This window comes from Oryzias melastigma, linkage group LG23 (genome assembly GCF_002922805.2).
Source record: "Oryzias melastigma strain HK-1 linkage group LG23, ASM292280v2, whole genome shotgun sequence".
Lineage (NCBI taxonomy): Eukaryota > Metazoa > Chordata > Actinopteri > Beloniformes > Adrianichthyidae > Oryzias > Oryzias melastigma.
Window position 1 is genome coordinate 14391051 of NC_050534.1, and position 18096 is coordinate 14409146.

The window sequence follows — 18096 nt, forward strand, 5'->3', positions numbered from 1 at the left end:
ATCGGGCAGCCATAAAGTTTGGTGGTATTTGGTATTTGAAATTGTACTAGTGACCGTAGCAGGAGCCATGCACCAACAGACGACTTCAGACCCAGAAAGTGGAGGGAAAAAGTCCGAAAAGTGGTAGCAGAGTTGCCTGTTGACTCTATGTATACATAAAACAAAAGTTAAGGTTAGTTAAAAACAAGCCACATCAAAAAAAGTAAGCTAACACAGAGGTATGCTAATTGGTAGCCTAGCGTGGCGGCAGTTGGAAAAAACAAAAACACATAAAAGCTTTAATTTAAAAAATAATTAAATAATTCTCATTTAGTTTTGGAGTCTGTACTCCAACATATTATATATATATATATATATATAAATATTTTTTTAAAGTTCTTTAAAAGCCTCAATTTTGAACTATACAGAAAACACTGAAACAGGGGTTTGTATTTCAAAATAAAACCAATCGTCTTTTCCAGACATAGAAATGTTGAGCTCACACCAGCACATTTTGGGTTTTATTACTGTTAAAGGCAAAAAAAATAGACTCAAAAATCATTTTTCTTGGAACGTAAACCTCCTTTTCTTCCAGCGAGCGCCGTGTGGGATTTACAGGATTACAGACGTGATTAGATTTTTCCACTACAATATCACCACCATGTGTAAACAGTCTGTGTCATCCACAGAGGGGATTTAGAGGAGGAAAACAGTCATGTGACCTTCAAAATTAAGACGTTTTTTTGTCATGTTATTGTTGGTTTACTCTGGGGAAAAATGTCACATTCAATTTATTTGTTTAAGCAAATAATCTAAGTTGCTGTTCCGTACAAAAACATGTTTTTTGCTTATAAAATTCATTTTTTTTTTACTTCTATCTGACACTTATATATGTTATATGTGAACTCAAAGCAATAAAGCAACAGCTGCTGACCTTTGACCCCCCAGTTATTCGATAAGCCTGTGATCTCTTCATTTTATGAGCGGCTGCTTCCCTGTGCACACATGGGGGTGGGGGTTGTGGGCGGGTGGGTTACCTGTGTGTTCCGGTGCTGGAAATCTGAGGTGGGCGGCTTTATCCAATGGGTTTGAGGTGGTCAAGTGGACACTGGACTCCAAAACAGGCTTCAAATCAGCTAAACCCTGTTGGTCACATGACTATCTTAATAAATGTCTCCTTTAAGATCAGTTAGTAGCAGATAACATTGGATTAAGACGCATCATTTCCTTTATTTTTAGTGTTCTCTTCATTTTCATACAACAAAATATTTTTTTTTTCTTGGTTTAGCTCTGCATCTGTTAAAATGTACAGTTGTGAATGTTACTGAGTAAAACAGTTCATGAAAAAAAATCCGATTTCTCTTGACTTGACAGGAAAATGTCATTTTTATTTTCCTGAAGTCCGTTTCCGGTTTACAAACTGTCAGCACAGAAATCTACAACATTACTGGATGTCTACAATTACTGTAAAAATACCATCATCCTCAACTGTCAACAACATATATATTGCTTAATAAGGTGAAAAAAATTGTCTGTCAAAACACAAGATTTCCCATTTACGGATCCACTAAAACACCAGTGTGGGAGGAAGATAGTTGGGTATTAGGAATGCCATCACAATGTTATTGGAAGGGGAATATTTTTGCAACTCAGACAAATTGAGCTTTTTAGAAGCCTACTGCCTTGGGCTTCAGCTTTTGTCGTCATGCATCGGTTTTTGTCATCGTGCTTCGGCTTTTGTTGACCTGCTTTTGTCAGGCTTTGGTGTGCGGACACAAATGCAGGACACCAGTCACCTCCAAAAAAGTGTCTTTAATGACAAAAAATCTAAAAAGGAAGGAAGAGCCTAAAGTTGGCAAGGGAGACGAGATTTAGTGCATATAGAAACAAGACAAACCTGCAAGGAAGTGACGGGAGGAACCCATTAAATACAGGAAGGGGAGGGAAAAAACAAAAAGACACAGGTGAAACCCATCAGGGAGGAGTGGCAATCAGCCCAAGGGAAACACATGACAGCTCTGGCTTTTGTCGTTTGTCGTGCTTTGGCTTTTGTTGTGTTGTTGACTTTTGTCATCATGCTGTTGCTTTTAACGTTGTGCTTTGGCTTTTGTCGTCGTGTTTTGGTTTTGTAGTTGTGCTTTGGCTTTTGTTATCATCCTTCAGCTTTTGTCATTGAACTTTGGCTTTTGTCGTTATGTTGTTGGCTTTTGTCGTTGTGCTGCGGCTTTTGTCGTGATGTTGTTGCCTTTTGCTGTTGTGCTTTGACTTTTGTCGTCATGCTTCGGCTTTTGTGGTTGTGTTGTTGGCTTTTGTCATTGTTCTTCAGCTTTTGTCTTTGTTCTTCAGCTTCAGTTGTTGTGCTGCGGCTTTTGTTGTCAAGTTGTTGCCTTTTGTTGTTGTGCTTCGACTTTTGTCGTCATGCTTCGGCTTTTGTCATTGTACTTCAGCTTTTGTCATTGTACTTCAGCTTTTGTCATTGTGCTTCGGCTTTTGTCATTGTGCTTCTGCTTTTGTCATTGTACGTCGGCTTTTGTCATTGTGCTTCGGCTTTTGTCATTGTGCTTCGGCTTTTGTCATTGTGCGTCGGCTTTGGTCATCATGCTTTGTTTTTGTCGTCATGTTGTTGGCTTTTGTCCTTGTGCTCCGGCTTCCGTCGTTGTGCTGCGGCTTTTGTCGTCATGCTTCGGCTTTTGTTGGGTTGTTGGCTTTTGTTATCGTTCTTCCGCTTTTGTTATTGTGCTTCAGCTTTTATCACTGTGCTTCGGCTTTGTAATCAAGTTGTTGGCTTTTGTCGTCATGCTTCAGCTTTTGTTGTCGTGCCTTAGCTTTTATCGTTGTACTTCGGCTTTTGTCGTTGTGCTTTGGCTTTTGTTGTTACATTGTTGACTTTTGTCTTCATGATTCGGTTTTTGCCGTCATGCTTCAGCTTTTGTCGTCGTGCTTCAGCTTTTGTTTTCGTGCTTCAACTTTTGTTGTCGTGCCTTAGCTTTTGTCGTTGTACTTTGGCTTTTGTCGTTTTGCTTTGGCTTTTGTCGTTATATTGTTGACTTTTGTCATCGTTCTTCGGCTCTTGCCATTGTGCTTCAGCTTTTGTCATTGTGCTTTGGCTTTTGTAATCAAGTTGTTTGTTTTTGTCTTCATGCTTCGGCTTTTGTCGTCGTGCCTCATCTTTTATAGTCGTGTTGTTTGCTTTGTCATCATGCTTTGGATTTTATTGTTGAGCTTCATCTTTTATCGTTTTGCTTCAGCTTTAGTCTTTGTTTTTTGCATTTATGTTTTGCAATTTGCATTTATGTGAGCCTTGTTGGCCACCGTAGTCTACTTTAGTGAGCCTTCTTCCTTTTTCCTACTCACTACTACTGTTGACCTCAACATAAACATGAATTCATTGGTTTAGGATCCAGTAGAGAAGTTTGTTTAACAACTCCTCTGGACAGAACAACCGAAACTGTGCAGCATTAGATACTTATTAAATAAACTGACCAATCAGAAACAATCTGACTTTTTTTTGGGCCACATTTTTGCTTAATATTTCAAACCTGGCAACTGTCTTCATCACTTGTGATTATCAGTTAGTCTTTGCTTTGTTTGCATTCAAGCAAATTCAATTTAACAATTCACTGAATGAACCTCCCTCTGCTCTCATTTTTTTTATTTTACTTTTGATTTCTCCTTTTTTTTTTTTTTACACCAGCCTGACTTAAAACCCTCAGAGTCACTGACATCACGAGAAGAGCTGGATCTGATATTTCCCCAGGGAAATTAATAGTACAGTGCATTTCTGTACCAGGTACACATTACAACTGTGCCCATTCTAAACCCATTAACCTAGTCATTAGGATCAGTGAAAAGATGGAATAGACCTGAGTCTAATTTTAGTACTACACTATCATCACGGGTCCCAAATCAAGTCAGTTAAAGGATTAGAGAATTTTTTTTCTCCTTAAAAAGCTGTTTTTGCTTCCAGCTAAAATTCTGATACATTCATAAGAAGTTTTTATTTGATTTTGTCTTTTTCATTATTAAATGAATTCATCTAGATGTTGTTTAAGTTTTTTAAATGAGTCTAGTTTCACAAGAAAGAAATCAATAAAAATCAAATGTTCGTTAACATTTGCTTTGTTTTGTTTCAGAGGCTGGCAACAGAAGCAGAAAAGTTTCAGAAAGAACATCAGTGGACGGAAAAAAGTGAGGTGAGTGAACATCAGCCTATGTGTGATAAACTGAACAGAGAAACCAGAGAGATGTTCTGTGAGGAATCAATGTGACACTTAATAAAGAGACCGCTATGGAGATAAAATAGACTCACCCGATTTGTCCGTGTGTAATTCTTCATTTTTAACTCATACAATAAATTCTGTGCAGAAGTATAAAAGTTACAAAATAAAAAAAAAATTACACAAGCACAATGTAAAATTACAACAGCATGAAACCAACTACACACACAAATCTTTAAAAATTACGCACAAATTGCTTGTTAAGCACACACAAAATCGTATTTACGCACAAATCTGAGGTGAGTATTCTTTTTTATTTAGTTATTTTTTTTTACTTATGCACAAAATGTATTCTAAGAGTTACAAATCAAGAATTAAACACACACAAATCCAAAGTTACACATATGTCAGGAGTTATGCACAAAAAAATCTCAAGTTACACACAAATCAAGAATTATGCACCCCCCTTACACACACACACACATTGGAGTGAGTCTATTTTCTCTCTGTACTTTTGTGTTTCAGTGATTGAATGAACACAAAGAGATTCCTGGAAAAAGGGATTTTTTTTCTATTAACAGAATTAAATTTGAGTCATTTTAGTACTAAATTATTTAAACTGAGCAAAGACTTGTGGTGACATTTAAAGGAAAAAAAAAGTTAGACTTTTATCTAATTTGTCTGGACTTTCCCTGTTTTTCTGAAACAGTAAACATTTTTTTTAATCATTTTTTAATATATATATTTATATATTTTTTGTCATCATTAGAACTTTAGAAGTTGCTGAGAGACAACGGTAGCTCAGACAACAACCCTAAATGGGATCCAGAAGAATCAAAATGTTTCTCTATTAAAGTGCAGACGTCATAAAATATAATACGGTTTAGGTTTTGATACAGTTTTTACATTTATAAATTAAAGACATTCAGAGACATAATAGCAAAGCCGTCTCCTGTAAACATTTGAACATTCGCCAGAGTGTGACTCACAGTCTCCAACTTTATCGCTTGTTTTGTGTTAATTGTTAAGAGCAATTTAGGCCATTAAAGGTGTTTGGCAAAAAGCTCATCTCAGCACTCTTGAAAATGAAAGTGATATCTGCAAAGCTATTATAAAACCTTTTTTTTTTATTTTATTTGTGCAGATTTGATTTATTTAATTTTTTAATTTTAAAAAGACCAATTAAATAAATGAGATGCTGCAGTGACTTATTTGCAGATAGTGGGGATATTTTTCTAAAAAGTTACATTGAATTTTACAGAAATATCATCACTGTACTCCTTATATTGCTTACTTGATCCATTTTTCTTTCAAGATTTTATGAAAAAAATAAGATTATCTTTAAATATATTTTCTATAGATATTCATTAAACTAATATAATAATATAATATTCATTTAATTTTAATTTGGTCTTTTATTTCTTTGAAGTATTATTAAGTGTAAATTGTAATAGGTCTTTGTTACACCTGAAAATATTTCACTCACAACAAGTCCTGTTTTGCTGTAGAACTAGCTTCCGTTAAATGAATATTTGTTTTTAATGTGACTCCCAGTGCAGAGAATGAGGGAAGATGATGGAAAAAAGTCAGAAATTCAGATTTTTTTCTGCCTGTTTTTGTGCGTCCTCGCAGAATCGCCGTTGACAACAACCCCTTAAGCTGACATCAATAAAGCACTGGCAGCAGTGCTGTGTGTTTTTGTTGTAAGCCAGGTGGCTGGAGTGACTGAACCATCTCTGTAGCTCCAGGACATCTTTCTTTCAACAGCTAAGCTAGCTCATTAGCACCCTGCTATCCTTAATACTGACAGGAAGCTCAGCCGTGGAAAGCATCACTTGCTGCACTGACCGTGTCAAGCACATGTCTGTGGAATAAAACGGCTAGAGCAATCACAAAGATGGTTTTGTTACACAAGTTCAAGGTTTATTGGGAAATCCATGGTGTAGGATAGGTTAAGAAGTTGAAGTTGGACAAATTTATCCCTGAAAATTAGCTTCAGCACTCCTAGCATTCAGTTTAACAGAAGCACTTTACTATGTTTTTGTGTTTTTCTTTAGCATTTAACTTGTTTGGTCAAAATGATGTTAGATTTTTACTTGTTGCGTTGGTGTTTTCTCTTCTTATTATTGTATTTTGACACTTACTCTTATTTTTTTCTCCCTACAGGATAATAAAATCTTTTACTACAACGCCAAAGATGGAGTAAGTTCAACCATTTCACACAAACTTTATCCACTGGAGTCAGCATGTCCATCTCTTTAACCAGCAGATTTCTTTAGCAGAAATATCAATTTTTAGGTTTCATTGGTATTTAAAATAAATCCCAACCTATTTGAGGTTTGATAGTCAACAGTTACAGTCACCATGGATGCTGCTCCTATACATATTTAAAGCCTCACACTCACAACGCCATGACTATTTGTGGGAATTCCTTTCGCTGCCCTGAGACATCACCTGTCTCCTCTGATAAAGTGGGATCAGCATAATATTAACTTTATCTGTATCAATGAGGGAGAACCTCACAGTCACTGCACACTGCGTCACTCTGCATTTGCTTGACATTCCGTGTGGATGTCTGCGCTTTTGCTGCCAAAAATGTATGCCTCTCTGGATTTTTCCCTATCTGTCATGACGTTTCATTGAACGACCATCACTGATATTTTCTGTCAGAAATATTCTGCATACTGTATAAGGTTTTTTTTTTATTATTCTGAAACTGCAACTGATGTATCTTGAAAAGAATTCAGAGAAATTCTGCTTTTTATTGTTTCCGATAGACAAACAAGACAGAATTTGAGGAAAAGCAAAAAGGAGAAGAAGGAGATGAGTTGAAAAACAGATTCATTCCAGATGATTTTACCAATGAGACAGACGAGAACTTCAAGCGGACAGTCTCCTTCAACACCACCGCTGTCCACATCCCCACGGACATATACGAAGGCTGTGAGTTGGAACATTTTCTCTCCTTTTTCCAGGAAATGTTGAGTTCTTTCTGTGTATGGACAGTTGCTCTAGCTAAAAATTATATTTTAGAAAGTGCAGAATGATACCAGACAATATTTAGTTCCAATCACTTGAAGGATTGAATAATTTGGTGTCTTATCATTTTGGTCATTTTTTTATTTATCCTCAGTGATCTATTTTCAAATGGCTGGCACTTTCATGTTTCAAAAAGGATACTACCCATATCTGAGTCCCTGATTGGTCAACTGGTTTGACTTACGTAAGCCCCTTTTCAGTTGCAGTTTTGTACATAGAGCCTGAAAAGAGTTTTGAACGTGGAAGCCCAAAACGTTTCCAAGCCAAGTATGAACCCAAATAAAAAAAATTGGTGTTTGTGCCCCAAAATTTTTGCTCTTCTTAAATAAACGTAATTATTTTCAGCTTCAAATGTTTCATTTTTTAGGTCTCAAAATTTCAATTTTAAAACTTTTTTTTCATTTTCACAACTTTTGGCCCCATTGTGACACGTTGGGGCGGAGCTAACACAAAGGACCAATCAAAATCAATTGGGGCGTTAGCTTCGGTCCATTCACTGACTCTGAGAACTTGAATAATTAAGGTCAGAAAATGGCTATATTGTCTGAAGTTGTCCCAAGATGGGTGTAAAAAGTAGTTGACTTTAATTTTATTTTTTCATTTTTTTCTTATTTGGGTTTCAGATAATATTGGCCCCAATTTAGCTCCATAAAATTCTGGTGTATGCAACTGATCTGTGAATAAGGAGTACTTGTTTCTTTCGGTGATGACTGACCGTCCACGTTACGTCGTGCATCCTCTGGGTAATCAGATTGTCATTTTCGGATGCAGATTAGCGCAAGGACACACGAAGAAAGAAGTAGGTTGCAGGCGTGTCACCCACCATGAAGCACAAGTCATGTCCTTCCTTGGGGATACTCTTATTCACATTTACACACACACATAGTATTGATTCAGCAATAAGACACAGCCTGAGATGATGACGAGGTTAGGATGAGATCAGCAGATCTCTATTGATGTCAAGGAAAGCCAATATCTACAGAGCCTTTTATAGTAACTGCTCATCTGTTGCTCGCACACATTATTAAATGAATACGCCATCAGAGCCGTTCACAAGGTTCCTTTTAAGCCCAAATGAGCTCAATTCTATTTTGACAGTTTGGGTGACAGGCGGCTAAATGTGGCAGGCTGGGTCACGTGACTGTAATGGGGAGTGCACGTAAGCCGCATTAGAAATGTGCATTGACGGGCCTCTGAGGCCTCTGACTGTGCAGACGTTCTGTCATTGCCAAATGGCCAAATGCGCCCGGGTATTTTTACAAGCTGCAGCTCTGATAATGAAAGTGTTGTGATTCATCCGCCCGTCCTTCACTCTTGTTCCACTCTTTCTTTTGTCTTTGTGGCTTTATAACTTTTATGTTTGGACATTTTGTTAGTCCTTTTAGTGGTCGGTATTAATCTGCTCTCAAGGTTTGATTTAAGAGATGTGATTTAAGGCGACGCATTTCACTCTAAACGATAACCGTGAACACTCCTAGGTGGCTTTCTTTCTCATTCTATATGTAGGGTTTGATCAATTAGTCAAATTGAGCTAAAATATATTGATTTCCTGTTTAGCTAGCTTGAAAAATTGTCCACACAGCTTAATTTTGCACTCAATCTGTTGGAAAAAAGCAAGATGAATTTTTTTCCTTAAAAGCTTCTAAACTTCTAAGAACATTATTTACACACTACTATAAGGATTACAATGCGCACCCTCAAAGAATGGTCTATTTTTTAAATTATTTCACAACTAAAATCGGGATTAAGTGAGAGAAAAGAGTCAAAGATGTCCGTTAATTTGTCAGATTTCATTCACAGTAACTCTAGAACTTGTTTGTAACATGCTAGGCCACGTTTCCATTACCTGTAACTTCCGTGTTTGCAACACCTCAAAAAAAGAGACTGATATCGCCTAAATGAACGTTAACTTAACTAACTCTCTACCTACTTAGTAATAGCCTGCAGTCCGACACTGCTACACATTAGCCGCGTTAGCATAATTTTTTTGCAACACTTAAAAAAACTGATATTGCTAAAATGAATGTTACTATGACTTTTAGGGCTAGGTATCATTTATAATATACATTAAAAATATGTTATTAAATCTAAATATATTTATATTAAGCTGCAGTTCACATATTTTAAAATTCATTAGTGAAATAATGAGATTATTAATAGCATACAGTATTGCATTCTCAAAAGTTCTTACAAAAATGTTCAGATCATTAACATTGTGAACAGTTCTGCTTCTCCTGGAGGACGTTTCAGTTTGGCCACTAGGTGGCGATCGCGCTATAGAAGTGCACTTAACTCAAGAAGAAGACAACAGTATGAGGTAAAAACGAAGTTTTAGACCACAAATAGTACTTTAAAAAATATTTCCTTAGAAGAGTTTGAAAAATGAATGCCTGTAAGTAAATAAAGATGTTCATTTAGTCAGGAATATATTTTTTTGGTCAACCGAGCGTTAGCATTAGCCGTCCTATGGGAAATTCTATTTAACGTTAGCATCAAGCTAGCGGACTTTAGCTTTGTGTGCTCAACCGATAGCTTTGTAAATTGATTATTGATCTATTAAGCTAAAATCGATTAATAGATTTTTATAACCCAGCCCTAATGACTATGCTAACTCCCAACCTTGTTGGTAACAAATAAAGAATACAATAAAAATACAGTCAATACAAGAAAACACATTGAAAGTAGTAAAATGATCTGTCTGAGTATCAAATTATTTCAGAAATCTCACAAAATGTCAATACTAGAGATACGATGTTCCGTACAAGCACTCAAAAAGAAAAAAAAAGTTAACTAATAGATAGAATTACTTAAAAATGAATACTATAGAACCCAATAATATGTATTTTTGCTAGTTCTAAGCAGAAACATAGATATTTTTGGAGTTTTTATGGTCTAATTGTAGTTCATTTTGAATATAGTGAACATAAAAACTAGTGGAAAGCGTGCTAATCTTTTTGCTATATCGCTATAACTTTTTCTATCAGTTAAACTTGGTGTGGTCTTTAAAACAATAGGGTTCAATATTAAAAACTGTACATTTTTTTCATGTTATGGAGTAAATCTGTTAAATAAAGGGAATTGAGATGTATTTTTTTAACCTTTTAACACCGGTGATGCTTAAACACAACATTTTTAACGTACGTAACCTTTTTAGCTGTAATTCTAGTAGACACATTGATCCAGCGAATAGTTAAAAAATTACAGTAAATCAAAGAACTTAAACACTGGAGCTCAATTTATACAATTTACTCCAAATGAGACAAAAATATAAAGAAATTAAAGCTTTATTTTGAAAAACTAAAATGTAATTGATGGCCTCATGGTGGGATTCGCTCTTCATTACCTCAGCCGGTGTCTGTGTTGAGTTATGGTTACTGGAGTCGTACAGGTGTCGCTGCTCTCGCTCAGCCTCATAAAAGACTGGCTGCTCCTTTTCGCTGCCTCTGTGTTCGGTGTTGCCACGGCAACGTGTACATGCGAGCGAAAGGGGCGACGTGCACCTCCTCTTTTTTTTTTTTTTCCTGTAACTAGATTAGAGGACTTTGTCTAGACGGGGCTGATGTCCTCGAATCTTTTAGGAATCCTGAAGGAGAGATGCCTCATCCACCTCTTTAACTGCTCTGCTCTTTACCCTCTTCCATATTAGCCCATGATTGGGAGTCGGATCCGGTGTGGGTAGTCAGACCGGGAAAATGTTTGAGTGGCCACATAGACCTCGTGTACCCCTTCTCGCTCATTAGGTTGCAACCGGAGTAGATGAGAGCGTTGGCAGCGGATCCAAGACCCCTCTGACGGCCGTTTGCGTCGATGCTGTGTGGCACCTGTCAGGCCGGGGCGCACACACACACGGTGACGGGCTGAGATACTGTGACACCGCGTCCATGTGTTCTAGTCAGAGTCCCTCTGGCGCGGCCCACGGCGTTTAAACAGATTTTTTTTCCTATTTGCTCCCTTGTGTCACTTCATACACGTCCCGTTTCATCTGCAGAGGCTTGCAGCCAAACTCTGAGGTGTACTCATATCCATCTCGTCCTCATCTCGCTGTCGTTGCGTGTGCGGCGGCGTGCGTCCTTGTGAGGAGTTGGACGTGTTCCTCAGACGTTTTAATCAACTAAAAGGACTTCACGTTTATATGCAGGGAGCTTCCCAGACTGTTACTTTGCATCAATCCCATTCACCTTTTCATAAATTAAGAGTCAGACTTTGTGGACATCAAATGCAGATATTTATCACAAACTGAAAATATGTGTAATTTTTGTGTATTTTCACAATTTTTTTAAAATTATTGTAAAATTACTTAAAGAGTAACCAAACAGGGAAGTTGGAGGCTGACTCCACCCACACCACAGTCAGAGGGGTGGGGCTTGACCAGTCACGAAATCCAACTGTAATATCTCGATTTAACCTGTAGGGGGCAGCACACAGATAGTTTTTGACTACATTTCCAAGAATTAAACAAGTTTATTTAAAAAAAATGTGGCAATGACCAACAGGCAGCACTTTTAAAGCCTCATTTCTAGAGGTCAATGACAAAAAAAAGTTGATTTGGGGTTTGTTTACCCTTTAAATATAATCATTTTTAGCCAAAAATAGTTAAAAAAAAAGATATTTTTCTAAGATGTAGTTTCTGGAGTAGTTCAAGAGAAATTTGCCTCTGAGTTGTGGGCGGGACCCTTGGAGTGGATCAACCCCGCCCTCTTTCCTGTCACTGAGAGCTCTCTATTCCCGTATGTCTGGAAACTATGTCTGATGTTAGCTTGTTGCCCGTTTTCCACACACAAAAAAATATTCAATAAGAGTCAAAAATGTTTCTTTTAGCATTTTGTTTGTAGCAAGGAGAGAAAAGAACATTCTATCTGTAATACTCAATGAGTTATATAGGCTAGAGATGCTACGCTAGCCTGTTAGCATTGAGCGACGCCATATTGGATAGGGCAGCAAACACAGAGGTTGTGTCCGAATTCCTCCCCTAATCGCTATATGGTGCATTAAACATTTTTTAGTGCTGTCTGAATCTATTATTTCAAAAATTTCCCAGAAGTCTTTGCGAAATACTAGCGTGCATTGATGCTAACTAGATTAGCAAATATACAGTAGACCACAATGCATTGCGGTTGAACAATTTCAAACAAAAAATGTGTTCAAATGTAATATTTGAATAAACTATCCACATTTTCACCATCAGAACACAGAGGAGTCATAAATAAACTTCGTGAAATGTTCGTATTTATTGGATTTTCACTTTGTGAAATCGGTGACGTCATATCCGGTGTTTAGAAAAATGAAATAAAAGTAGTGAGCATCGTGCCTAAATTACCTTTAAAATCCAGGACACTATATAGTTTTGTAGTAGTTGGGGGTTAATGGTGGGTATTCGGACACAACACTGCAAGATTTAGTAAAATGTCCATAAAAGATGGTTTGATCTGAGGTCTAACACATACAAATATCACGGTCATCCTCTATAAAACTAAAAAGGTCTAAAGCTACCATTGACAAGATCAGCCTAAACGTTCATCATTGAGATTAAATCCAGTCAGATTTTTCTCAAAAGTTCTTCTTTATCAGCTGACAGTAATGATTGTGAAAAGTTGGTTGTATATCCAATATGGCGTCCAACTTAGCTTATGCAAAAAGCTAGCGTAGCGACTTTTGTTCAAATTTGAGAAAAAAATGCTACAAAACACCACAAACAGTTTTATTTTTCCAACTGCCAGAGGAGGAATACAGAACACCCAATGAAGCAGATCTCCTCTGATCCTCTGATCCATGCCTGTCGCTCTAAGTATGCAAACATTCAAACACGCGTGTCTTAACCCGTAAAGTCCCCCAGGAAATGATGCCAGAGCTGACAAATGAAGCCGACCGGAGTTTGCGTTTTCCTCATGACACCTCTCATTTCTTTCTCCCGTCACAACGACCTCGAGCGAGCGTTGGGCGCAGCACCTCACGGCCGGGTGTGTTTGGAAGTGTGATTTCTTGCTGCATTGTGAATCAAAGGAAGGGTTCTTCACCTGCCATGAAAGTGGAGAAAACATGTTTGTTGTTTTGTCAATTATTATTATTATTATTTTTTCTTCTTCGTGTTTTCACAAATACACTTTTTAGTGTCTGCGTTTCTGTAACCTGCTGCTTGTGTGAGGCCTTGTTAACCAGGGACTTCTTGTTAGTGATGTCACCAGAACCAGCAGGACTAATCCATTAACGGGCATCTTCGGGGAGCGGGGAGATCCGGTCGGAACAACCGCTCATCATTAGGATGCACTTTCTCCACAGGAGCTCAGGGAGCCATTTAAGGCCTGGAGGAGACTCGGTCTGTATCCCGCGTTCCTAGAAACTGAGCCTTAGTGAAACATCAGAAAAAAGACGACTGCAAACGTCAATTTTAGTGTTTTACTTATAAAATCAAGTCAAACTTTATTTATAAAGAACGTTTTATACAGCAGTAATGCTACAAGCTTTACAGACTTAAAACAAACACAAAAAAGAAATGATGAAACAAAATGTGATCCTCCATACGCAGCAAAATGAAACATAGAATCAAATACAGTAGAAAAAGAAACTACAGTGGAAACCTGCTTCATTTTAAGATGAAACAATATTATTTTGGGGTTCATGATCACAGGAGTGTGAGAGTTCATGATCACATCTATCAGCACTTATAATTGTAAGTTATTCCAAAAAAATATTTATATAAATATTAACATTTACAAAAAAAAGGAATATGTTTGTTCCCCAAATTAAAAATTTGACCAAAAAGTAAAATGTTTGTAGCCACAATTTAGTAGTTTGTGTGCAAAAATGAGCATTTATTGACATTTTGTGTGCAGTTTGTATTTTGTTGGCATAATTTAGTATTTATAAACATTTTGTGTGTACAAATGAGTATTTTGTGTGCACCAACTACTGTTTTCTTGGTATAAATTAGTATTTACAAACTTTTTGTGCACCAATTAGTATTTTGTAACCATAAATTAATATTTATAACATTTTGTGTGCACCAATTAATATTTTCCAGGTATAAATTTGCATTTATTAGCATTTTCTGCACAAGTTGACCCTTTTGTATGCACAAATTATCATTTTGTTGGCACAAACTAATATTTATTGACATTTTGTGTGCAGAAATTAGCCTTTTTTGGCATAAATTTACATTTTGTGGGCATAAATTAGCACGGACTAATATTTAGTGTCTCCAAATTAGTATTTTGTTGGTCTAAACTAGCATTTAAAAACATTTTTTTGTGCACAAATGAGCATTTTGTGTGCACCAATTAATTTTTTCCAGGTATAAATTTGCATTTATTAGCATTTTCTGCACAAATTGACCTTTTTTTCCCCCCAATTATCATTTTGTTGGCACAAATTAGTATTTTGTTGGTATAAATTAGCATTTAAAAACTTTTTTTTTGTGTACAAATGAGCATTTTATGTGCACCAATTAGTATTTTGTGGGCAAACTGGACACAAAGTAGCACTTTATTAACATTTTGTGTCCACAGATGATCCTTTTTTTGGCATAAATTAGCATTTTGTTGTAATAAATTAACATTTATTAGTATTTATGTGCTGAAATTTGCACACATGTATTTATGTGCTCACAAAGTAGTATTTTATGGGCTTAATTAGGTATTTTGTGGTCACAAATTAGCATTTGACCACAATGTTTGTACATAAAAATTAGAATGCTAATTTGTGCCCCAAACATAAATCATTTAAGAGAAGAATCTTTATGTTCTGCACTAGTGGCCTATCCATTGCAAGATTAAACAAAGATTTTAAAAAGTTGAACTCTTACAGCTTCTGCAGTAAAGAAAGATACATCCAAAGCTTTCGTGCAGCCCTGAGCGTGCAGTCGACAAACCCTCAAACTCTCCAGATCACAGGAGGAGAAATGAGCTCTCCTTGCAGGACGGCTGGGTCTCCCTTAGAGACAAGGTGCAAAGTTAAGCCATCTGCTCGGAGCTTGGAATAGAGTCGCTGCTCCTCCACATTGAGAGGAGCCAATTTAGATGTTTTTGACATCTGCTAGAATGCCTCCCTGAGGCCTCGTGACAGAACCCTCACACTGCTGAGAATCTTTTGACCGACCTGGAAACGCGACTCCCGTATTCTCACGGAGGAGCTGGAGGAGGAGGAGGAGGCAGGAAAGACGGGAGACGGGCTGGACGTCTTTGGGTGATGAGCGGCAGATGATAGATTTAGTCAATTTGTCTGTTCTCATGGAAGATTTGGTTTGTGTAATTCATACTAGGGATGTCACAGTGAGGCACGGAGGTGGAAGTATGATGATGGGGACTTTTGTATATGTGAAACTTGTTTATAGGCAGCATAAAAAACAAGACAGATTGACTAAATACTCCTTTGTTTTATTAAATGCAGCAACTTTAATAATTCCCCTTTGATTCACAGTCATGAAAGCTTAAAATATACATATTTTTTAGACTTTTTTATTAATTTTTAGCAAAAAAAATCCCTATAATGAGACTTTTGTTTTTTATTATTTCATATTTTTTTTATTTTTCTTGAATGAGGTACTATGTGAACATCTTATAACCCCAGACGGGTATCTGTCACTCCCTTTTTCTGTTTATTGTACAAGAATTTGAATTTTTTTGAGCAAATAAATCAAATCAAATCTCATCCTGGCAGCCTTACTATCTACGATAGTTTATAAGGAGCTAAATTATTAAAAAGCTTATTTTGGGGTAAAAAAATTCGCTTAGAAACGCTAAAATGAATAGTTCTGCTTCGATTTATTCCTTTTTTTGTGGCCCTCAAGTTATTTGTCACAGAAGCTTCTCATTTTACGCTTGTTTGCGTTGTTTTGTGTGCAGAACAGACCCTAGATTTTGGCTTTTTTTGGATTTTCTGTCATGTTCACTCAACTTTTCCTTCTGCTTCTTGCAGCCACCATCATTCTAAACGAGCTGAACTGGACCGACGCCCTGGAGGACGTCTTCCGGAAGAACCGCGAGGAAGATCCCTCGCTGCTTTGGCAGGTGTTTGGCTCTGCGACGGGATTGGCTCGTTATTATCCAGGTGAGAAGCAGAACTTCACAAACATATGTCAATTTTTAAACATTTTTTAAATGTAATGCAGTTCTATACATATTAATCTTGGTATAAGTTAATGTAACGTGAACAAAACCTCCTCCAATTCCCAGCATCCCCTTGGACCGACACGAGCAGTTCCCCTGACAAGATCGACCTCTACGACGTGCGCAGACGGCCGTGGTGAGTACAGCACCCACCGACTACGGTGGCCCTGAAGGGCAAATCCCACCGTTAAGTCACTCAAACACGTTATAATCAATTGATAAAGCAAAACAATAAAACATAATATCTAACACAAAAATCCACAAATTAAAACTCCAAGAAAAAATTACAACGTTTCAAAATAAAAGTAATTTCCTCACTGTAAAAAGTGAAAAGTTGGATCAATTAACAAAAAATCTTTAATTTGTTACATTTAAAATGATTTATGTCATTAAATTAAAATTAGAGTTGATGATTTATGCAACTCAAAAGTGTATTTAGATAAAAAACAACATTTTAAATGTCACAAGATACAGAACTTTTGTTAATTGATCCAACGTTTTACTTTTTACAGCGCAGAATTAAAATAAAATGTAAATAAAAAAACACTAAATTGTACATTTTTAACATTTAATTTTAGTAAGTAAGTGATTCCTGGAAACTACTTTTCCTGATTCTTTTTTTTGTAGAATCTAGTCATGATTTCTAAAATCTAATGTTGCTTTTTAATATTTTTTTGGTGTGATTTGAACTTCAGGGCCACCGTACCCGGCCCTGTATTCTTGTTTTGAACATTCACATCAGAAAACTGACCCACTTACTGTAAATTTATCATAAAAATGAGCACACTGATGTATAGAAATGAGTTTATTCAAGAAAACAAACATAATGAACGATGTTTGTTGTCTTTTGTGTTCTCGTTTGTGCTGAATGTGTGCGTTTGTCGTTACTCATCAGGTACATTCAGGGCGCGGCGTCACCCAAGGACATGCTGATCCTGGTGGATGCGTGAGTGATGACCCCGTGAATCATCCATTACAGCCAGATTTGATTTTGTTTTGCGCGCCAGGAGGCCTTGATGCTAACTCCCTGGACAGCTTCATCCTGCTGGGCACTGCTGTGCCGCGCCACACTGACTAACAGGAAGCAGACAGAGCGCCGGGCGCCATGGCTGTTCACAGTCCACTGGTTTCCATCTGGGATTCAGTCGGTCATTCCAGTTTGGAACAGCTGATTTTTTATTTTTTTTTCTATAGATTATAGAAAGAAAATGTTAATTTGTGATCAGATTTTTTTAATTTTTAAACATAATTAGTTTAAAAAAATATGCTGAAACTCCCATGATTAATGTGAATGTGAGCAATTCATTAAAATATACAAACATATTTTTTGCAGAACATTGATTTTTATTTTATTATTATTATTTATAAGTTATAAATTAATCTGATTGTTTTTTTAAACTGGAAAATGCAGGATTTATTCAGATTAAGACACTAATTTTCCTATTTTTATATTAAAATATGCTTAATTTCTTGTCTCTAATCTGAAAAAATTTCAAATTGTTTTTACATTTTTTATCCTTAATTTAGCCAAAAAAAATTAGCCTGGAGCTGAAATATTAGCCAAACTCAAATATATATGTACTATTGATCCATGTTTGGTTTAAATTAAGTTCTTTTTACTTTCTTTCATTCATATTTTAATAATCACACCTTTACTATTTATCTTGTTTCTTTTAATGTTTTGTGTAAAGCACTTTGAATTGTCTCTGTACATGAACTGTGCTTTACAAATAAACTTCCCTTGCCTAGTAAATGCCAAA

General features: G+C 36.5%; 1 protein-coding gene and 1 long non-coding RNA gene across 3 annotated transcripts in view; one reads left to right on the plus strand and one right to left on the minus strand.

The window, feature by feature from the left end:
- The window catches only part of LOC112154516 (voltage-dependent calcium channel subunit alpha-2/delta-1), a 135042-nt gene that overhangs the window by 64886 nt on the left and 52060 nt on the right, over positions 1-18096 (plus strand). For both annotated transcript variants that reach the window (XM_036210196.1, XM_024285523.2), the window contains 6 exons: positions 4113-4172; positions 6363-6398; positions 6974-7139; positions 16146-16277; positions 16403-16472; positions 17232-17282. In XM_036210196.1, the coding sequence (XP_036066089.1) occupies positions 4113-4172; positions 6363-6398; positions 6974-7139; positions 16146-16277; positions 16403-16472; positions 17232-17282 (515 nt within the window). The remainder of the gene's footprint in view (positions 1-4112; positions 4173-6362; positions 6399-6973; positions 7140-16145; positions 16278-16402; positions 16473-17231; positions 17283-18096) is intronic.
- Positions 840-11640, minus strand: LOC118598061. Its single transcript, XR_004947144.1, has 2 exons — positions 10579-11640; positions 840-1122 (listed from the first exon to the last, which is right to left on the minus strand). It is a non-coding gene; the product is annotated as an uncharacterized LOC118598061 (long non-coding RNA).